Here is a 24,357-nt window from a genome sequence, read left to right on the forward strand (position 1 = left end):
CAATATTCATGAGTACTTTTAAATGGAGATTTAAGTAGTGGGTTAACCCATGCTCAGAGAATTACTTCATGGAATTTATCAATGAGTAATTCTGAGACGATAATATCTTATAATCTTTAAACAGAGATATATGAGTTGCTGTTTACAAATTGGTTGTACATTGGTGATACGTAAATGCATTAGTAGCTTGATGTTATAAAATGTATTTGTTGTGCCTGATTTTGTGAGTAAATAGTACAAGAATATAAGTCAAAGTTTAATTGTTCCATTTTTCCTTAAGGGAAAAAGCGATATGTTTGGCCCCGTCGATTATTTGGTGTTGACTTATAGTGTCGGGCCCGACTATGACTAAATTGATGTATTCGATTAGTAGTTCTTTGTCATTACAAATCAGAACTAAGGAAAGCAAAGTATTGGAAAATGAGATTGATTATATTCCATGTCTTATATCTGAATAATATCTTGCAGAATGGACGATTATATGATCACTTATCTTAGGACACGTAACTAACTAGGTCAGAGTTCGATAACAGCTTTTGAGAGTTACAATTTGCTGATCAGTTTAGAAGAATATACTGGAAATTATAGTTACTAGACTTACCCAAGTGGAAGACTGTTAGATTAGGCGTCTAAGTCCATAACTATAATTTGTATATACTTGAATTGATAGTGGCACAATCCTTTTGGGTTGCCCTGAAAACTAGCGACTAGACATGATGATTTTTGGAGAGAGAGAGGTTGATTTATTGTTTGATTAATAAATTAAGATAAATAGTTCTTTAATATATTATGAGAATAATATATTAATAAGAAATAGTAATATTTAATTAATATTCAATCAGAAATTAATTAGACTTAATTTTGGGATTAAAGGAAATAATTAAAAGTGCAGGGATTGAAGTGCAATTGTTCAATAATTGAGCAATAGGCATTCTAGAACCCTCCATAGGGCTTGAATGGTTTCCTGAATCCTTAAGGTGTCTAGAATTATCCCTATCGGATAATTAGGAAGATGGATAATTACCCAATATAAGATAATATTAGATTTTAGCTTATATAGGATTTCCTAGCTGCACTATAAAAGAAACATCAAGCCTAGAATTTTCAGCCACCTATTATTTTGAAGAGCCAGTCAAATCTAAGCCTCTCTCTCTCTCTCTCTCTCTCTCTCTCTCTCTCTCTCTTTCTCTCTCTCTCTCTCTCAATATTCTTCCTTTTACTATTGTTGGGTGTGAACCACTAGAGGCGCGACATTTGTGGCGCTTGCTCTCAAGGCTTTAACAACACAAGAATTTTCATTGTTATTAATATAAAAAAAATCCAGGTATGTTTCTCCTAACCCTAATTTGTATTTTTTTTAATATATATTAGATGTTCTAGGGTTTCTTATTTGTTTTTCGAAATTGTATGTTCAATTAGAAAGAACATAGATTAAGTAATAGGGTTGCATGAACACATAAGAAATTATATGTTTTGCATAATACCCATCAGTTATGTTATCTTCGTAAATCATAAGTCTTCCGTTTGCCATTTTACTAGTTTATGAAACTAATTTTGAAATAACACCCAAAAATTGCTATCAAGAGCCACCTTGCAAGTTTGATTAGATTTTTTTACATTTCTCGAAAATCTTAGTTTTTGGAGAACGTGGATAACTTATTTTTGTATAAAAATGAGTTCATACATAATTTCTTTAACAACTTTTTAATTGTTTTTTTTTGTGACAAAAAATTACATGCAACTTTTTGTCATTAAAGTTGTCTTAGAAAAACAAAGGTTGTTTTATGTTTATATGTATTTTTGTAGTGTATAAACAAGCCATCAACCTTTGTATTGTTGTTGTTGTTGGTTGATTTATTAAAATGGTTTGTAATATATATATATATATATATATATATATATATATATATATATTCATAAAGTATGTAATAAAAGTATCTAGTTTGTATTCTTAGTATTTTTATGTAATCGATTATATTTAGACTAGTTTTATTTTATAAAATTTGTAACAAGATGAAGATGTAGGCCAAATTTGAAGATCAAGAGGATTCCCATGGTTTAATAACATTTTTATAAAAGGTTATAACTTTTGTCAAGGCTTTATAAAATTATAACAAACTAGATTGTCAATGCAAGTGGGAGCTTCAAGTCAAACAAAGAACAACTTGAAGATTAAGGTCCATTAGGAATGGACTTGACACTTTTATGTTTTCTCATAAAAGTGTCACTAGAACTTGGTTTGTTTTACACTACAACACACACTTGTGTTGTTTATTTTTATGCAAATATTTTGTGTGGTTTATAAAATAGATTTTCACAAACCCAAACTATGTTTTGGAAAAATAAACATCACATGGAGTTTGGTTTTTAAATTTTAAAATGAGAACATTAGATGATACAAGTTAAAACTTTAAAATAAAAATCGTTTTATTAAAACGTTAACAATGGCAAATTTTAAAATTGTAAAATTATAAGTCCAAAATGGTGATTTTTTAACTTATTCAAACTCCAAAATATTAATAATAAAAGAAAGTTTTATTAAGTAATAAATAAGGTTTATATGGCTCAAATTCAAACTTAATATTGGATGTTATCGTTAAAACCAATCTGCGTCAAAATATAAAACTGGATTTTATATTTGAACCTTAAATGTTATTTTTTGGAAAATCGATACAATGATTAATTGGATGGATGCATTTATCATGATATCATATGTTTTTAAAACTAGAATTATTAAACATATAAAAGATTCTTTCAAACCTCAAATCTATGCAATCCATCTTAAAGACACACTCACACATCTCTTGTATGGACTAGTGAGATAAAGGTCAACTGATAGCTTAGTGTTATCTTTCGCAATTTATATAACTAAGTTATAGGCTGATAAAACATGTTTTTCAAATTGGATGATTTAATTGAAAATCTTTTGTGATAAATGTCACCTAACCAAGAGAGTTTTGAGGCATAGATGAGATCAAACATGTCTAATTAAATTTGTTATTTGTGATCCTATAAATCTAGGAATTATATAATAAGATATAATTAATAATCGATATCTACCGTGTTGAATTCAATTAAATGAGATCAAGGCCACCTAAACATTTATTGGTTTTGCAGCTTGGATCCTAGACTTTGATAACTAATGTTTTTGGAAACTAAAACGGTATTCATTATTAAATAGTTTAAATATTGAAAATACTAAATTAATTTTGTTAAAATTTTGCAGTTAAATAATCCATTCTCATTACCATGATTTGTCATTTTCTTTAATGACTTGATCAAACAATAACATCCAGTCGATACATCTTCAATGAATGAGTTCATGTCTTAAGAGACAATCTCATGAGATATATGAAATTGTATACTCTTAAAAATCCTAGTCCTAAATTATTTGCTTTGAGGAATTGACTTGAGCATGACACCTAGTAACAACATCACTATGATGCTAAAGATACTTCTAAAATTAAACTAGGAAAATAGTTATTTCTGACTTCTATGAAGTCTTGAATAATTATATATATATGTATATATATATGTGTGTGTGTGTGTGTGTACGATATAATAGGTTAAGCAATATTCCAATAAATACAATGATATTTAGTTTTAAACTAGTTCAAATAATGGAATATTACAAGGCTAAAAGAGTCACCTTGTGTGATCTAAGCGGCCTATATTTTATGGACTTAACACCTTTAAGCCAAAGAAATCTAATAAGGCCCATATAGATGAATCTTGTTTCTTTTATTGAGAAACTGGACACGGGAAGAGGATCTGCTCCTTTTATTTGAAAGAAAGTATAGAAGAGACTAGTACTTCAGGTATCTACTAGATATAACTCATACTTTTCATATAAAATTTAGGCTCTTGGTACTTAAATGTTAATCTAATATTTGTAAATGGCTTGCAGATATTTATTGAAGAGTAACCAATTGAGCACAATCAAGTTGGAACTACACTCTCGGAGTTTATGTTAATAATTATGCTAGGAACATAATGTACTTGTAATATAAAACAATGTTTATTTTGGAATAATGTATGTTTTAAATCTAGCTTGTCTAAATATATGTCTCAGTTTAATTTATTAGTGATTGACTATTTACTTAAATCGTTTTCCATAACGATCACCTTCATATTCGAAAATGATTAAAATTCTTTTTATGCAACTAGATCTCATAATAAGAATTGTAAAGTAAATGTCATTTTTTAATAAATAACAAGTTCTATATGCAAAATAACTATGACTTAAACTTGTTTTAAATCAAACTCATCTTTGATATTGTTATCTTTTTTATATAAATGAAATTCACATATTCCAACTTCAAGAAATGGATCTTTGAAGGCAAATAATGTAGTTTATGTGACATATGTAAATCTTATTTATATATAAAAGATTCATGATAATATTTTCACTAGGCAGTAGAGAAAATAAATTATTAAGAGACTATACACTATGATGTATGGTTTCGTTTCTAATGAGTGTCTAAGATTTAGCACAATATACCAAATCGACTTTATTAACAACTATAGTAGTTTTAATTATATTTTATATGGTTAAGCATGATTGTGAAACCTTTGTTAAGTTTTCAAATATAAAGTTGAGATACAAACCGGTAAGGAATATCTAATGCCTTAATGATAATAAAAGATGAATTAAATCTTACTTGGTATGATTTACTTTCTAATCAATAGAAATGTCATATTTTTATTTCCTTAGGATAACACCTATAACATTATCAACTGTACCTTGAGTATAGATACCAACTAGTAAGTAGATAAAACATTTTCTTTATAAGATTTTATTTAGAAAGGCTCCATCCCTATCTTATTCAAATGTTTTGTGGTTTTGAAGCCTATGTTGGACTAAGGATTCTAAAGCCAAAATCTACCAAATATATATTTGTACAGTAATCTAAATGTGTCTTTGATTATTATATGCATGTCCAACAAGAATAAGTTTTCTTATTCATTTGATAGCTGAGTTAATAGACACAAAACTTCTAATGACAAAGCGAATGTAAGGTAGATAGAACTTAAAGCAACTCAAGAACCATAACTTGATGTATTAATAGTTGGCACTAGTTTTAACAAGTGATTCTTAAACTTGAATAATAGTTATTCACAAACTCAAATTGTCTGCATCTGTGGTAGAAATCATCGTTGACTTGAGAAATGTGGAATCTCTCATTGATGAACTCTTTTTCTTGATGGTTTCTGACAAATCCATCAAAACCAAAGTGATATGTCAGATCTTAAATCTGATTAATAACTTAGAGTCATGAACATGAGATGTAACCATGTATGATAATCAATTATGGTCTTGATTGAACTTTCTTTTTATAGCATGGTTAGAAGAAGTAATTGATTCTTCTACAAAGAATACATTACATGGATGACTATACACATTTAAAGCAAGACTTGTTATAAAAGGATTTTCTCATTCTAATGTCATTGACTATAGTCCTTATCATACTCATGAAATTGACTATGATCAAACCTTTTGCACAACTAGCTATCATTAGATCAACAAGGATATTATTTAATATAAACTCATATTCTTAATGTGACATATAGCAAATAGATTTCTAGAAAGGATGCTTTTCTTAATAGAAATCTACTAGAAGATCTCTATATAGTTAGCCTAGAGGTTTTCTTAATCCATGTTATCCTAGAAAAATGTGTAAAACTAGGGATCCATTGGTGGATATAAAGAAAACATCTCAATGTTGTAATCATCATTTTAATATAAAACTGCAAGGTATTATTTTATATCAAAATGAATAGAACACGTCTGTTTACTAAGAACTAGTGGGAGCATAGTGACATTCTTAATCTTGTATGAGTGAGACATACTGAATCGTGAGAAATTACATTCTAACTTTTCCAGACCTTTTCATCTTGACTCGGAATGTGTTTTTGTAATGCCCGCAGATTCGAACTAGTCAAATTAGAGACAATAAGCGTTAAAAACGACCTTTTTTCAAAGAAGATTATTTAGAATGAATAGTCCTAACTAAGTTGTATCATTTGTCACAAGGGATCCATACATGTAAAGAACGAAGAAATCCGAATTATAACGAAAAAGTTATGACGTGTCGAAGTTTCGCGATAAAACCAGCACGACGCTATGTGACGTAAAAAATGAGTTTACGATAACGTGATTTTTAGCCATAGCGATCTATACAAAATTTGTAGTATACATTAAGCCGAGATCATGCATAAAAAAGAACGTCAAAATCTGACTTTGTATGAGGAAGTTATGATTTTTCTAAGATTTAGCATAGCAGTATACAGCCGAAATTTGATTTTTAGATCGAGCGATTTTTAGTCTACACAACCTAAATGAGAATTTGATATCTCATTAATAGGAGCTCAACGATAAAAAGAAAGACGAAAATGGAGTCTGTATGTAGAAGTTATGAATTTTACACAATCATTTAACAATGTAATCTTACAATATTGTTAAAATTAAAATCGGTTGAGAATTAACTGATGGGGTCAAATGGAAAGTTGTAGATCCCATCGCTACCTACGTGTGGATATAAAGAACGTAAAAAATAGAGCTTGTATACAAAGTTACGGAAGTTAGAATATAATTAGTTTTTTAAAATAACCTGGAGGGAAGACGTAGCGCGATCTGAGCCATTGCTTCCTTACCACGGCTTGCCACCAGATGGTGATCCCTGACCACGAATGCCCTACGTTCATCTAGGTAATGCACCGCGTACACAAACGCACTGCGTTCATCTCTTAAACGCGCCACATTCGCACCGAACTCAACCTATAAATAGAGGCACAAATCTCCCGTTTTCTTCACACCTCTCCACTTCTTTTCTACCAAATAGCCCCAAATCCTCAAGGTTTTTCCCTATCACCTCCAAGGTGTTAGTAGTGAGTCCCGAAGCGCCAGAAGGTTCTGAGAAGAAGAGCTTTCGGCTTGGAAGGCTCCAAACAATATACTTCATATACCAAATGAACCCTACCTCCGATATGATCCTACCTGGTTGTTCCTTACTTGATAGATCATGAAAGTAGACTTTGAGTTAATGATGAATCTAGACTAATAATTAGTCACAAAAAAGGTTAGACTAAAACTTAGTGATAATAAGGCTAGGTTTCATCAAAGGAAAATAGAATCATTAGTAGCGAAGCGCTGCCCGAGTTTGGAATCATCACTTTAACAAGTGAGTTCATAGTCCATTTAATGAACATGATTTTAATACAAGTATTGATTGAATTATTAAGTATATGTTTATATGTGATTCATTTGATGTCGCCTGAAATACGTGTTAAAGAACATACCTTATTATATATGATAATTTAGGATAAAGAGTAAACCTAAATTAACTATGAGGAATATTAGGTAGTATCTTCTTATGAGTATGAGTGAGTTATACACTGAGAATAAAACTTTAAAATATGTCATTGATCTGGGAGCATGGATTAAACATAGTCATTTTCCCTAGTCCGAGAGTATGGATTAAACGTAGTCAATTGCCATTAATCTGGGAGTATGGATTAAGACACCGCCAGTTGTCCTTTGTCTGGGAGTATGGATACAACATAGTTATTTGACATTCATCTAGGAGTATGGATTTAGAAATTCATCCATAGTCTGAGAGTATGGAATGGGTACACTTATTAATCCAAGAGCATGGATTAGATTCTGGAGTATGGATTAAGTAAGAGGCAAAATTTAAGGTCCGAGAGTATGGATAGTATCGTTGAGAGGATCGATGGGGTGGGGTTAGAGTTGCTTATATATATGGTGAAATTGTACATTTTGTGAGTTCTAAATTATATATATGATAGAACATTGTGGGATTGAAATCCCTATGTACTCACCAGGTTTCCCAACCAGACCCACTAAGTTTATTTGTATCACAGGCGTCGATACGAAGCTACATTACACTAACAGACTAAGGAGATGTAGGTCACTGGTGTAAATGAATGTAAGGTTTGTTTATGCTTACGTTTTGTATATTGACGAACACATCCCAATGTTTTAAAAGGAAAAAATTAAATTTTTTCAGAAATGCTTTGATAATGTAATTATCATGTTTTTCTGGGAACAAATTCCACAACATTTTTATTAAAAGGGTACTATGATTTTTATAAAGCATAAACAAAATCGGTCTTTCATGGTCGTGAAAATAGGGATGTTACAGTATTCTAACTAAAAGACTTACGAAGGACAAGAAACATGATCATGAAAAATTGATATTTCAACCTCTTTATAAGATTGAAAGTTTGATTGAAATTACCAAGAATATGTTATGTTGTCATGGTAAAAAAAAGAAGGAAAAGAAAGAGAATTATTACAAAAAGAATATGCTTCTCTTATTGAAGACCCAAATGATCTTCATGCTTTTGAGTTTGTTGAAGATGTTCTCGAAGAAGTTCATCATGTTCATGATGTTCTTGATGTTCAAGACAAGGAATTCAATGTGATTTTCTTGAAGATGTGAAAGTTTTTCGTTCAATTGCAGTTCAACCCAATGATTTCTTGCATTCTTGTGATTCGTTTGAAGTAATGGTGTCATATAGAAAGCCTTCAATCGAAGAATTTCAAATGTATCAAACTCCAAAAGATTTGATTCAAAGTTGCCAAGTTCAACTTGAGAAGAATGAGATTGTTATTGAAATCAAATCTTCAAGAACCAAAAATATGAAGAAGAAGAAGAAGAAGAAGAAGAAGAAGAAGAAGAAGAAGAAGAAGAAGAAGAAGAAGATCAAAAACAAGAACATTGGGGTTTCTAAACAAAATTCTTCAAATTTTGTCTTGAAGCCAAAATCAATGAAGCAAATTTGGGTTCCAAAGCATCAATCATCAAATGAAACAATGAATTCAAATTCCAAACCCAAAATTATTGAAGATTCTCATAATCGTTATGAAAATGAAAATAGATCTTAGAGAAATTAGAACAATGGATTGTATAATGTGCACAATGGATGGTAAAATGTGAAATTTGGAGATTTCTTAGTTCCAACCAAGGAACCATGATTTTCCATGATCGATTCGAGTATTGCAAATGGAAAAAGGATTATCAAGAAGATTTATCAAATTCTCAAATGGATTCCGAAGAATTCATGTTAAGATTGATACCTTGTTCATGAAGATCCGATGATGAACGATTCAGGTTTTCTCTAAATTCAAATCCAATCATATTTTCAATTCGTGTGTTCGTTATTGATTTTCTGATCATTTTGATTTGTTAGATTTAATTTGTTTCAAGCCCTATTGTTGATCCAATATTTTTTTAGATCATGCCTAAAACCAAAATTATAATCTGATCATTTCGATCCAAAGTCAAGCCCAAATCTCGATCTTCTAACTGTTCATAGATCTGAATTTTTTTTAGTCAAGCACAAAGAAAACATTAAAATTCATTTGATTTGAGCACTACAGTTCATTGATCTATCTTGAACCCAAAAAATCAAATTGTTATTATACAGTTCCAATTCCAATCCCAAATTCTAATTGACTTCGTATGATGCTTCTTTCTGTTCTTCGTCATTTGATTTCAAAACTTCTTGTAATTTGAAGTCAAATTGAAGACGAATCGAATTTTTCATTCAAATCAAACTACAATCAAAGTACAGCTGAGAAAAGAAAAGTGAATTGCTTGGAATTGAATCGAATTGCTTGGTGTTTTCAATTCAAACTAATTTTGACTAATTTCGATGTTTACAATTCGAAATTGAATACTTGGAGTCGAAATGCTCGATTTCAAGATGGTCTCGCAATTGGATTTTCACATCTGAATTTGAATGGAAGACGAATTTTTTATCTAAATATCGATTTTTTTATTGGGAAGAAGAACTTTGAATCGAAAGTCAATGTTTAAGAGTCAAAATAAAAAGTCAAGTTTAACTGTTATGGAGACTGATGATGTTGATTCAAGTTGCTTATAATCAAATTCGATTGGTACCTGTGATTGTTTGGAGTCCTTTCAACTGGTATTACTTGGTGTCATTCGAAATCGAACATGTTTGTTTTCTTGGAGTCAACTGCATTGGAGCCAACTGTGTTTTCTTTGGGTTGAAATTGAATTCGAATGATGATGTTGATGTTGTATGCATTTCATTTTTGCGTCTGTGACTAAGTGGGGAAGAACACTACAAATTTTGAATATGGTCCTTGTTGTTTCAATGCATTGATAGGATTTACCCAATTACAAATTAGGGTAATTTTCTGTGAAGAGTAAAGATATTTTAATTCGAATCCCTACAGGTTAAGAAATTTGATAGTTTATACCCAGTTACGAATTGGGGGTATAATTCTGTGAAGTGGGGAGAAATTTTAGATTAAGTCCCTGGAGTTGATTCGAATTGACACTTTATGCCTAGTTTCACATTTAGGGTAAAGTTTCACATTTGAAACTAAATTGTCGCAACGGGTTTGTGTAGAATTTTGAAAATTGACAGTTTTTACCCAGTTTTTGAATTTCTTGCAACTCTCACCAAAAAGTAGAAATCTTCACAAAATTTGAAGATTTTTCTTGGCTTTTCGTGATTGATTTTAGTATAAGATTTTCGTGGTTGCTTTTTGTCACACGTCGAGGGGGAGTTTCGTTAGGTCTATTCCTCAAGCGCTTCTCATGCTTTTGTGGGTTTTATAATCATTTGTTGATTATAAAAAGGGGTTTTGTGGAAATGGATATTCATCGAGTCTCGGATATTCATTTTCAATGTGGATTTGAAGACCAATGTTACTTCGAGGGGGAGTTGGTCTTGATCACTTGGAGCTCGTTTGGAAATTGAAGTCGTGACATCTAATCCTAACTTTGAGGGGGAGGATGTTAGGGTGTAAAGTTCTCATTAGATGTGGCCTACCCTCTTGTGATGTATAACGAATTGAGTCTTTCCTATAAATAGGAAGTGAGTGACTCCCATTAATGTAAGAACCATTATGGAACCCATTTGATTTGAGATTTAGTTTAGAGAGAGAAACAATTACATAACCCACTTTTTAAACTCTTTCTATTCTAGTGGAGCTTAAAAGATTTTATTTACTCTTTGTGTTCTTCATGATTAATTGATTCGCTTGATCTTTACTATTCCCTACATGTCATCATAATCAGGTCACTACACCTTTGGAGGAACCTTAGGATTGTAACATGGCACTAAATTTGAGCCAACCTCAAAAGGAACCAAGTTCATAGGTTGGAAATAGATGAACTGATTCATATTCGATTTGCTTGGAAAATAAATCCATCAGTTATACCATATTATATATAAGACTTAGGATATGATCATGCTATGAGAATATCAGAAGATGCCAATTTAACACATGGTTAAGTCATCATGATGACTATAGGAACATTCTTCAAGTACTTTAAAAGAACTAAGAGAATGCATATGAGACTATAGGTTAGAATAAAATCTTCATGTAAAGAACTACATAAGATTTTGATTTCTAAACAATTATATATAATTATGAATTATAATTGGATTATGATTTCATTGAGGGGTGAAGAGCAAGTTTAGTTGGAATGAGTTCTAAGAAAACAAAATGAAACACACCATACTAAAAAATAAGAATACACTACTTTAGAAGAGGAAATTTAATATGATTAGATGAATGAGTTCATTGAAAAACTATGTTTGTTTCTTCCATTTAAGGATCACATAAAAATATTTATGACTTCGAGAGTATACTTAATCAAACTAAGAAACTCTATGTCACAAAAGAAAGCCAATCATATACTCCAAGATATTTAACTATAGATAGAGTAAAGTCAAATATGGAGATGATAGTATTCACAGAATTCACACAAATTAAGTTTATTCAAACCCATTAATAAAGACCTTCTTTTGAGTTAACTATGAATGGTTACACTTCAGTCATAAGACTTTATTATTCTAGAAATGTGATTTTGATTTGGATTTAGTATTTGGATATTGTAACATTGTGATAACAACTATTATACAATGTTTTGATATAATGGGATATGATTAAAACATCAATACTTGTTAACATGTTTAATCTATGAATAATCTTAATATTCTAAAAGTTCAATGGTTGGTTATAATTATGGGAACAATTATGAAATAAGACTAATATGAATTAGATTGGTTGAGTTTCACCAGATTAAGGTAGGCAATAGGGTGTAACCAAGTTTCATAGGTACTTGTTAAAGAACTAGTATTGAACTGACCTGCATTAAGATCACCTCATCGATTGTTATCAAGAGAGATACTTGATTAAAATGTATTATATTTGTATCCTTACCACATGAGATCCATAGTGGGACATAAGTGTAGGTGTGGGGAGTGTCGTGCTTTGATATGGTCAAATGTTGGTCCTTAATCGAACAATTATGAAATCCATTTTTAAGTATAGTGTGAACTATGCAAGAGGCTTATGTAGTCTAGATGGGATTTGTTCATATTATGTGTTGAGAATTAGAAATCTAAGGTGCCTTACCAAAAGTTGAACACCTAATGAGATTGATCACGATCCATATCTAATGTTCAACGTGATGTCTATGAAAAAGGGATAACCGATAAACTAACCTTATACACTAGTTGTATCTTTGAGCTTTTTGGGAATTGGACGTTGATAGAATGGTACAAAGTCGTATGTTGATGGGGCCAGTGAAATATTGCTATACGCTCACCATTGTCTATATCAGTCTAATATGAGTCTTGCGAAGTGGAAGATTGAAGAATCTTGTATGCTCAAGAATCATATTAAAGTGATATTCCTAATTAACATATGATACTAATGGGTCACACTAACAACAACTTGATATAATCGATTATTTATTAGAAATTGGTTTTAATAAATATTAAATAAACTCTTATGATTAAATTGGAAATTATTTAATTTCTAGGAAATAATGATTTTCGTTAGCAAGTAACATATTATTTAATATGGTATGAATTAATAAGTCATGCACAACATTTTGGACTAGAAAGACTTTTGTCTTTTACCTAAATGTCAAAGTTTATATTTTATACACTTAGGTTTTGTAAAATATGAAAACTACTTTTCTTTTTATATATAAAAGTCGAATGTTGTAGAGGGAAAGAGAGTAATGGACTTTTGATGTGTTTAAAGGAAAGTAATGCATATCTTCAAGCATGGGGAACATTAGACTATAAGTGAATGGATTGTCTTAAAGTTTTAAGACCCTTTGTGTAAAGATTCCACTTTATGAGGCTTGCACTTGTCCTTGCCTCCATAATGGTCGAAATCGTAACATGCCTGCGTGTATTTTCATCATCTCTTGAAGAACACTTGCTTATCTTATACTCTCTTGAAGTTTATACAAAAGAACTAGCATTCTACATCAAGTTAAGTGATTGTTGGTATCTCTAAAGTTCAACATTCTTCATCAACTTCCAAGCCTCCCAAGAGGACCCAAAGAACTACAAAGGTTGTCATTTCTTCATCTCTTCTTTTATTGGTGTTTAAATATTTCTACAACATGCAAGATGATCCTTGGTGGGTATAAATTTTTATGTTATTTTTGAAAATCAAAAGTCTTCCATTTGCCATTTTACTAGTTTATGAAGCTAATTTTGAAATAACTATATAGGCTGGAGGTTAACAAAATTATATGGTGTCCAATAGAGTGAACAACAAGGGCATCAATTGCTTCCAGGGGATGTGGTAAAGAGTTCTTAAATGTGGCAGGTGGCTAGTTTGCTTATAGATCTGAAGAACAAGATGGCTATTGTCACCTTGATAGATTACCCGGAGAAATGGGTCTGGAAAAGTAATGATGTTGAAGGTTTTTTTGTCTAGAATATGAGAAGTTTGATGGCTAAGGCGGATTTGATAAATGATGAGGAGGAGATGAATTTTCACTGGGAGAAATGGGCTCCATTAAAAGTTAACTGCTCTGTGTGGCATTTGTTTTTAAATAAAATTCCTACCATGTGTAATCTTTCAGTTAGAGGACGCCCATTTTGCGTTAATTCACGTGAAGATATTCACCATTTGTTCTTTCATTGTCCTTATGCGAGTAAAGTTTGGAGATGGTTTGTTAACTAGTCAAAGTTGTTATGTTCTCCTCCTTTGGAAAAAAATGAGTTTGAATATTGATGTGTGCTCCATAAATCTGGGCAAAAAAAGAGATTGTTGTGGACTCTTATTTTCTTAGTTTTGTGGAGCATATGGAAAACTATGAATAAGTTGGTGTTCAAGAATAAGAGGTGCAATCCTATGAAGTTGGCATACAAGTTGAGGCTGTTAATTGGATCAAATATAGGGTTGACTTTAATTCAATTATTTTTTTGATTGGTGTTATTTTCCTATTAACTTTGATTGTATGATGTAATGCTTTAGTGCCTCGCTATATATATATATATATATATATATATATATATATATATATATATATATATATATATATATATATATATATATATATATATATATATATATATATATATATATATATATATATATGTTCAGGTTCAATTGAAACCATACTAATTTTGTAAGACCGTGAGACGCAATCTAAAAATAACTTTAAATTGTAAAATAAAATAAAAAATCCGAAAATTCTTTTTTTAATTATTATATTCGTCACTTTTTTACAAAAAATAAAAATAAAAAATGAAACACAAAAAATCATCTTTTTTAATTTTAAAAATACGTGAAATATTCTAATACAATATAACATCGTAAATATTCTAATGTGATTTTTAGAATGTTAAAATATTCTACTAGATTTGTCATATATATAAAATATTCTAATATTCTACTAGAATATTATAATATTCTACTAGAATATGTAAAAAAACAGTATTTTTTTCTGGTATTTTTTTTTTATTTTTTTCTTGGAAAATATAAATGACAAAAATAATATTTAAAATTTTTTTTCCGAAATTTTCACTTATTTTGCATTTTAATGTTTTTTATGTACAAAATGAGTGACTAAGATTGCGTCTCACAGTCTTACAAATTTAGGTCGTCTCACGTTAACCTAACCCTAAATATATTCATTTGAGAGTATGTTAATGTTGTGAGACACGAGGACGCGATCATAGCCACTTATCTTGGAGATAAAAAAATAAATAAATCTAAAATGCAAAATAAAAGAAAAAAATCAAAAAGTTCTATTATTAATTATTATTTTCGTTATTTTAATTACACAAAAAATGAAATAAAAAAATACTATTTTTTTAAATATACGTGAAATATTGTAATAGAATATTACACTATAAATATTTAAATGTAATTTCTAGTACTCTACTAGAATATTTAAATATGTTAAAATAATCTAATATTATACTAAAATTGTTAGAATTTGTAGAATAATCTAATATTGTATTGAAAATGTTTGAATATTTGTAGTCTAATAATTTACTAAAATATGTGAATATTCTAAAAGTTTTGTTGCAATTTTTATGATAGCATACTCTATTAGAATATTTCATAGATATTTACCAAAAGAACAATATATTTTTTATTATTTTTGGAAAACATAAATGATGAAAATAATATTTAATTTTTATTTTTGAAAATTTTCAATTATTTTGCATTTTAAGAATTACTTTTTTATATCCAAAACAAGTGGTTAGGATTGCATCGCCATGTTTCATAAAATATAGTGGTCTCAAATGAACCTCTCTCTCTCTCTCTCTCTCTCTATCTCTCTCTCTCTCTCTCTCTCTCTCTATATATATATATATATATATATATATATATATATATATATATATATGTATAATCAAGTTCAACAATGAAATCCTTAACAGGCACCAAACTAATGAACTTATATATATATATATATATATATATATATATATATATATATATATATATATATATATATATATATATATATATATATATATATAATCAAGTTCAACAATGAACTCTTTACCAAAAAACCACATCAACCTCCGATTTCCACATATACCAAAGAACTTATACAACGATTATTGTCTATAATCAAAGACTTGTAATGAAATTTGTTCCATTTGCAATGAATGCTAACAAATAGAAAAAAAAAAAAACTATGCTTCTATAAACTTCATAAGATTGAAAAAAAAATTACTTGAATATTATTATTCACTCCATGATATTCACTAACGACATTGTAGATACATCTTGTTGTTGCAGCTGCTGCCGGTGGTTGATAGTCTTATATTAATTACATTGTTTTATTCCCTCAACTTCACTGAAGCTTGTTCTTTTTGGTAATAGTACTGAAAATTTGGTTGCTAATGATGTAGAGGAAGAAGGAAGTAGAAGTCGTCTTCATGAAAGGGTATTTTAGTAGTTTATTTATGAAATATTAGAGCCATAAAGTTTTAGGCATTTTTCATGTTTAACCATTTTAAATTGATATAACTAATCAAAATGGTTTATCTGGAAAAAAGTCTGAAACTATTATGTTTTTTATTGAATACCAGATGAGGGAATCACTGATGACAGGTGGGCAGAACTAGATGATTTAGATGACGATAACAAAACTCATGATGGGAAGAAAAAGGGTAAATAACCAAAGTAACCCTGGAAAGAATTGAGGATTGTTAAGGTCTAGAGGGAAAATAAGTGTGAATGAAGGTGTTGTGGAGATTAAACATGTTCTTAATTCTCTAGGGTCTGGAATTAGATTAGGGGGACAGGGACATAGGAAAGGAATGTATTTTAGGGACAAAATTTTGGTGAAGAGTATGGAATTATAATGTGTGGCTGATGCTAAAAAGTTATCTGGAAGGGTAGGTGGTGATCTTATGATTGTTAAGATGGCTGTAAAAGCTTCTAAAGTTGAAGATATAACAACTGCTTCTCTGGAAGCCATTAGAGCTATTGGTGATGTTGCTGTTGGACTAGTTAAAATTGCAGCTTTGGAGGTATGTTCTAATAATCTTATTATTCTCTTCCATTTGATTTATGTTCATTAATCTACTTTATTACTGATTTATTAGTGATTTATATGCTTAGGAGTTTAAAAAGTCAAACAACGAATTAGCTGCAATTCTATCTGCATCTCGAGCCGCCTCTACAATTGTTGATGCAGCTAATATTATCGAAGTTTCCATGTTCAAGAAACTCGTGGCCCAATATTGTATGATATCTATTATCCTAACATCTACAATTATTATGTAATTCCCCAATCCTCAGGTATTAATGTTATTGCTTTAAACCTTCAATTTTTAAGGTTTACTCGACGAGTTGGATGCCCTGACTCGTCGAGTAGCAGCAGGTTTGGGACACGTGTTAAGTGACTAACTCATCGAGTCGGAATAGTGACTCGGCGAGTAGGAGCTGGTGTCACACCCCCAAACCAGACGGCGGAAACGTCCGAGGGCTATTGTGACTCAATTGAATACCATCACAATGATTATACATGAATCATAACATCATTCATCACCATGCATTGAAATATTACAACAGATATTGTTTACATTCAGTACATTGTTTTGAACATTACATTTCCATAACTTAAACCGTTCGATACTAATTTAAACAAAACACCATGACATCACTGGATACCTATTCTTCGATTTACCTATTACCTGAGAATACAAGTATTTTGGAAAACGTCAACATATGCAATGTTGGTGAGTTCATAAGTCATGTTTGAAAAATAATGATTTTTGTGAAGTTTGAAAACCCAGAAAATCCGATATTTTCTGAAACAAGTATTGTATATAAGAAAAAGTGTGGAGATCCGTAGTATGCTTGTCGATTTTTTTTTTGTAATCGTGTATAATTGTTAAACCTTGTATACATTTCATAGGTAAGAGTGTTGACTTCCCGGGAAAACCCGATGTTTTCCCAATACATAGAATTACATGTATTATTTACTGTTATACCAATACGACGATTGTTTATGCTTACCCAGGTGACATTGGATTAATTATGGGTTGTGAGTCGTTATAATCACGCATAATGAAAATGACTAGTTTATAACTACCAAATACAGACGATCCCTTGGGCATCGTCTGTACTACTCACTTAATCCAACCACCCTGACTTCTCATAGCCCCACAATTGAGGAGAAAGGAGGGTACGAAGCCCCCGTTATTTCCATAAGTCGTTCAAGGCTATCATGAATGCGAAAGGCACTTGGCTCGACTTGCATTTGACTTCTCGACTTTGCTAGCAGTACCAATGGACCCTTGGGCCCAACAACACAATAAAGCTATTGAAAGTCCTTTTACATGGAATTAGGTCATAGAAGGCCCAATAACATGTAAGCGCGTTCCCTTCGGGCCTAAAGATCAGGTTATTGGGCTAGCTAGGCCCAACAAGCACGATTTGAAACTTTCAAGACCAAAGATTGAATATTGACTTTTCCTAAATTTCGCGTGTTTATTAAAGTACTAATGTTTATTGATTTTTGTTTTGTAATTGATCCGAGACCGAATCAAATCGTTTGGTAACGATATTGGTGTTGAAGGTGTATTTGTTATTACGTTTCACCGGTAGTCGTAGTGCTCGTATTTTATCTTATGGGATTTATTTGTTTATAAGTAAGAGTTTACCTTTTTATGACCCTTTTTGGATAAAATTTACACTTTTAATCCTTTATATAAAAGAATTTCCACTTTAGTCCTTAAACCATTTTTCTTGACACTTTAGTATCAAAACTTATTGAAAAGACATTTTCAGCCCATATTTACTTAATAAACAGCTTAAGTCCTTCAAAAATGAAGTTTTCTCAGTTGGAACCCCCATTTTTCGCAATCTTTACAGTTTTGGCCCAAAATGGAAATTTTTTGCATTTTTGATCCCTTTTGAATTTGAAAAGCATTTTTGACCTTTAAAATAGTTTTAATACACTTGTAATCCCCTATTTTACAGAAACTTGCATTTTCAGCCCCTCTATTTCAAAAATCTCAAAATTTGGGGCTTATTGGGCCGAAAAGCCCATTTTTAGCCCATTATGTTCAAATTTTACATTTTAAGCCCCTCAAAACTGTTGATATTAAGAAAAATTATATTAGAAACTGTTTGGACCATTTTCAACCTCTAGAAATTTGCATTTGTTGTTTTGGGCCCTTAGTTTTTGTATTTTTGACAATTTGAGCCCAAAAATGGGTTTTATGTCCAAAAATGTTCATACTAACCAAATAAATTATTTTTCTTGACTTTATTAGTGAAAAATGGTATAATTTATGTTTATTTCATTCCTCATGTTGTAGATCTCTGTTTTTAGGTAGTTTTTGGCTAACATATTCATCACAAAACACATAAAATCATACATACAAGCATAAAAATCACACAAGGCATACATTTACTCATAGATCTACACATTTGATTGTATTCTCCCCCATAAAAACTCATAAAAACCGAAAAAGAGGGGGTATGAAGCTCACCTTGGGTGTGGTTTCGGTTTTTGGAAGGAAAAAATGAGAAGAATTCGACCCTAGCAACCTTTCTTGGAAGATCTCGAACTTGGATGCTTATTAGGTGCTAGATCATAAGTTTGAATGAATTAAGAGGTCATTTTTTAATGAAATGAAGTAGCTAGCTTATGGATCTAAGCAATATCTTACCTTAGATGATCATTTTTATGGAAGAAGTCCCTTGAACACTTCTTAGATCTCGAAAATATGGAGGAGAAATGAGAGAGTTTCTTGAGAGAATTATGAGTGAAATGTGTGTGTGTGTGTGTGCTTGGATTCGGCCGAGAGCAAGAGAGAGAGGGAGAAGAAGAGAGTGCTTGCATGGAAGTATGGGAAATGCATGGAAATCCTTTAGGCAATTGTGAGGTGGAACACACACAAAGTCAACTCTTCCTCTTTGTGGGTTTGGGCCGATAATGGAGAGGGAAAGAGAAGATTTTTGGGCTTTTTGACCCTAAGCCTACATTCTAGTTATGTTAAGTGATGTTTGGTCCAAATAATCATAAATGTGAGTCTTATGAGCTATTAGGGCTAAATTAGGTTAATCATGGCCCAAAATGGTTCATATAATTAATTTATTTCATTCTAGGCCCAATATGGCCCAAAATATTGAAATACATGGAAGTGGGTCCAATTAGAGCCCATTTAAGAGTTCTAAAACCAAGATAGTCAAATTGGAAGATTATTGGTCCATTGGGCCCAATAAGGATGTCCTAGTCCAAAATGGACTTAAACAAGAACTCCTAGGGTTTCCAATTGCTTGTTGACTACTTGAAATGGTTGCATGGGGTGTTTGTTTGAAATTTTGTTGTCATAGAGTATGGATCATACATGCTCTAATGTCTTTGATTCACAATTTGACTTAAGTGTTGTAGTTACAAGGCACAAAAATTTCTAGTTGTGACAGCTGGCAAATGAAGCCCTAATTTTTGGGGTTTTGCATGCTATTTAAGGGATCATTAGCGCCCCCTCAGTCCCCTACAGCCCCTAAAGAGTCCAGAAAACCCTACTTCATGTGTGAGTTTCATTTTGAGTGTGTTTGAGCTTTGAAAGGTGGAACTTGTGGAGGAAGCTTGAAGGTCAAGTAGCTAGCCGCAAGGAACTTGTGTGGATCTACAAAACCTGTCTCAATTAGCTTCATTTTAATGTATCAATTCGTGATCTTGGCCTTATTTCCTTCTAGATCTCACATGGGTGAAGTTTAGGGATTTTTGCCTTGATTATGGAGTTATTATGGTGTATGAGCTAGATATGAAGTTGCAACTTCAGATATGAACCCTCCTTGGGTTCTAAGTTCATAAAGTTCTGAGCCTTGCGATGTATGAACCCTTCCTTAGGAGTTAAACCCCATTTAAAGCTTGGATATTTGCTTTTGACTCTTTAAAGCCATGCGAGTACATAAAGGTGGGAACTTTACGTTAATAGCACACTAGAGGAACTCACATCTACTGTTTGGAATGATGGGTTAGCTCAGAATCGTCTGATTATGGTTATAGGTTGCATGGACTCGGCGAGTTGGGTAATACAACCCGACGAGACAATGTAGGGTTTGTGGTCATGGGTTACGTTTGGACTCAGCGAGTCTGGGAGATGACTCGGCAAGCCTTCTATTGTTTTTCCCGATTAGCTAGACACACTGGACTCAGTGAGTTTGAAGCTTCACTTGACGAGTGTTAGGTGCATTTCATGCATCCATTTTGTAGTTTTAATCCATAAAATTGCATTGCATTTAGGTTTAAACTTATGCATTTTGCTTATTTTTCAGGATTTTTCATGATGCAATTCCATTAACACACTTTTATGATATTTTAGGGACTTTTGGAGGTTGGATCTTGCTTTAGGAGGTTAAAAAGAGCTGGGGGAAAAATTTTGGGACTTGTGGATCATTGAGGAGAAAGATAAGAGGAAAATGAAGATTTTAGCTTGTCAGAGATTTACACGGCCGTGTAAATGTAAGCCTATAGTTTACACGGGCCGTGTAAACGCATACTCGTGAGCAATGTACTTTGAAGGCCTAGCAGATTTGAGCAATTTACCTTTTTGTATTTACACACCCGTGTAAATGATCGGTTATAGTTTACACTGGCTGTGTAAACGTGTCGCCAGTTTATAAAATAGTTTCATTCTAGTTTAAAGAAGGTAACCGGTTCCAAAGGAAGGTGGGTCGTGTTTTGGAGTTCTAGGAGGCGATTTTAGGAGCTTTATGAAGACAATTGTTGCTTGAAAACACTGGGATTTCATTTTGATTTCAATTTGTAAGATTTAGCTCTTAATTTCTAGGTTTGTGTTTGTTCTAGTCATGAGTGGCTAGAAATTTAATTCTCCAACTTTATGTCTTGACATTTGGATGTGATTTCAATTATATGACTTGATGTTTGCTTTCAATTTTCTATCTAGTGAATTTGATTTTGTCTCAATCGAATGTTTGATTCTAATTGTAATTCTTATTGGCCATGTGAATTAGGGTTAGATCATTCAAGTTATCTAATTGCAAAATCCGTAATTGTTTTGTAAGTTAGACTAGTTAGCAAGCACTAATTCGATTTCTATTGAATGAATTTAGTGTAAATCTTTTCACACTTTTACACTCCCGATCTTGTGAGGAGTATTGAGTGTTGTTGGGAACATTCACATTAAGTTTAAAGCAACCTTTCAATCTAATTCTAAGAGCTTGTTTAGGTTACCCAACTTTTAGAGGTTTGGAGAATGAAGATCCTCACGAGTTCCTTACTGAGTTCCATGTAGTATGTGTGGGTATGAAACCACACAATGTCACGGAGGACCAAATCAAGCTTGGGGCATTCCCCTTTGCGGTGCAAGATGCAGCCAAAGCTTGGCTTTATGACCTCCCACCGGGGATGGTAACTACTTGGGTAGATCTTGCAAGGTTATTTTTAGATAAGTATTTTCCCGAGATGAAGGCTTCAGCCCTACGGAGGGAAATCATTGGAATCAAGCAGCATAAGAGAGAAGCTTTTCACACATATTAGGAGCGATTCAAGAAACTTTGTGCTTGATGCGCAAAGCATGGAATCACTGAATATCAGCTTCTCCAATATTTCATTGAAGGAATGAATCCAAAGGAAAGGCGGCTTCTTAATGCCTCCAGTGGCGGATCTTTAACCGAAAAGAATCCTACCGAAATCCACAATTTGATCAAAAACATGGCTGAAGATTTCAAACATTCAAGCCATGATGAAGAATGGTACACGGATGCACCCTGAGGTGTAAAGGAGGTCCAAACTCCTCAAATTGAGTCTCAATTGTCCGAGCTTACGAAATTGGTTATGATGTTAGCAAAAGACAAAGGTGTGCGGCCAACACCCCGCCTGTTCGGTATTTGCACTCAAGTGGGGCATCCAACCGACATGTGCCCTCAACTGCAAGATGAGGATTATGAAGAAGCAAAAGCCATGGGAGGTTTTTCTAGGTCAAATCAAAGGGGAATAGAATAGCCATAGGGTGATCAAAGATGGAACAACAATCAAGATTGGGGAGGAAATCAACCAGGGAGTTATCAATCAAATCAACCACATCAATACCAACAAAGTTCACCTTTTCCACCACAAAACTTTCAGCCAAGGCAGCCACAATATCCTCCTCAACAAGCGGGTTCATCAATTATGTCCTTAGAGGAAATAGTGAAGAGTTTGGCAACTAGTACACAAGCTTTCCAACAAGAAACAAAAGCAAGCATAAAGAACTTAGAGAAACAAGTTTCACAGCTTGCGATTTCTGTAAGCAAAGTAGAATGTCAAGGAAAGTTGACTGCGCAAACTGAAGCAAACCCAAGGCATAACGTGTGTGCCATCACATTGAGAGGCGGAAAAAGTTACGATGGTCAAAAAGTGTCAGTTGATCAAAAGGAAGAAGAAATAGTGGTCGAAGAGGCAACTAAAGAAGAGAAAACAATCGAAAAGAAGCCCTTCATCACTGAGTCTAAAGCTACACCTGTTCTATTTCCCGAAAGATTAAAGAGCATGAAGAAAGAACAGGAGGAGAGTGAGAGGATACAAATGTTTAAAAAAGTTCAAATCAACATTCCACTCCTCTACGCCATCAAGCAGGTACCTATATATGCAAGGTTCCTTAAGGATCTTTGTGTATCTAAAAAGAAATTAAAAGGAAATCAAGTCATAACAGTTGGGGAGCATGTATCTGCGGTTTTGCAAAAGTGGATGCCCCTGAAGTGCAAGGATCCCGACAACTTTACCGTGCCTTGGAAATTGGGGAATCTTCATGTACCCCGAGCCATGCTCGATATCGGTGCATCCGTAAATGTCCTACCATATTCTCTTTTCAAATCAATTGGTGTAGGAACATTGAGCAAAACCGGTGTGATCATCCAACTTGTCGACCGGTCTTTGGTGCACCCAAAGGGTGTACTAGAGGACGTGTTAGTGCAAGTCGAAGAATTTATCTTCCCGACTGATTTTTCTATCTTACATATGGGATATGATGACTCTCCAAGTTCAAGTTCCATACTTTTGAGTAAACCTGTTTTTTAAAATTTCCAAAACAAAAATTGATGTCTACAATGGAACTTTAAGTATGGAATTTGATGGTCAAGTTATCAACTTCAATATTCATGAAGCAAAAAAGGTTCCTTCTGAGGTTCAATCTGTCAATCTTGTGAATTTGATCGAGCCCTCAACTACAAAGGGTTTAATTTTGTCTAACAATGAATTTCTAGAGTTAGTTTTGCGAGGAAAACTAGACAGGGACAAAGCCAAAGAGCTTGCAAAGGAGGCCGATATGGACAATGAGGTGTTGGAGAGTTTGGAGTTTATTGATGACAAGAAGCATGTGAGGAGTGATGATATAAAACCCAGGCCATCTACCAAAGTCAAAATCCTTCCACCGGTGGAACAAGCACAAGATTCAGGAGCAAAAACTCCACCGGATCCCTTAAAGAGTATACATGTCAAGATGGAGGTTACGAGGAGGTTGATGTGTTGGAGAGGCCCGCATATCAAGACTGAAGCTCATTAAGGGGACAAAGTCGAGCCAACGAATTTAAAAAGGGGCGGCTAACCG

At 32.4% G+C, this 24,357-nt stretch overlaps 1 protein-coding gene across 1 annotated transcript; it reads left to right on the forward strand.

Annotated features, from left to right (window-relative positions):
• Nucleotides 1-22,943: 22,943 nt before the first annotated feature.
• LOC145045695 (uncharacterized) lies at nt 22,944-23,828 on the forward strand. Its single transcript, XM_078994012.1, has one exon. The coding sequence runs from the start codon at nt 22,944-22,946 to the stop codon at nt 23,826-23,828; it is 885 nt and encodes a 294-aa protein (XP_078850138.1).
• Nucleotides 23,829-24,357: the final 529 nt, after the last annotated feature.

The sequence above is a fragment of the Lactuca saligna genome, chromosome 5 (assembly GCF_052625555.1).
Source record: "Lactuca saligna cultivar CGN05327 chromosome 5, ASM5262555v1, whole genome shotgun sequence".
Lineage (NCBI taxonomy): Eukaryota > Viridiplantae > Streptophyta > Magnoliopsida > Asterales > Asteraceae > Lactuca > Lactuca saligna.

Excerpts from the sequence above, each read along its gene's own strand:
- LOC145045695 (XM_078994012.1), top strand. The coding sequence starts at position 22,944 with ATGTCCTTAGAGGAAATAGTGAAGAGTTTGGCAACTAGTACACAAGCT.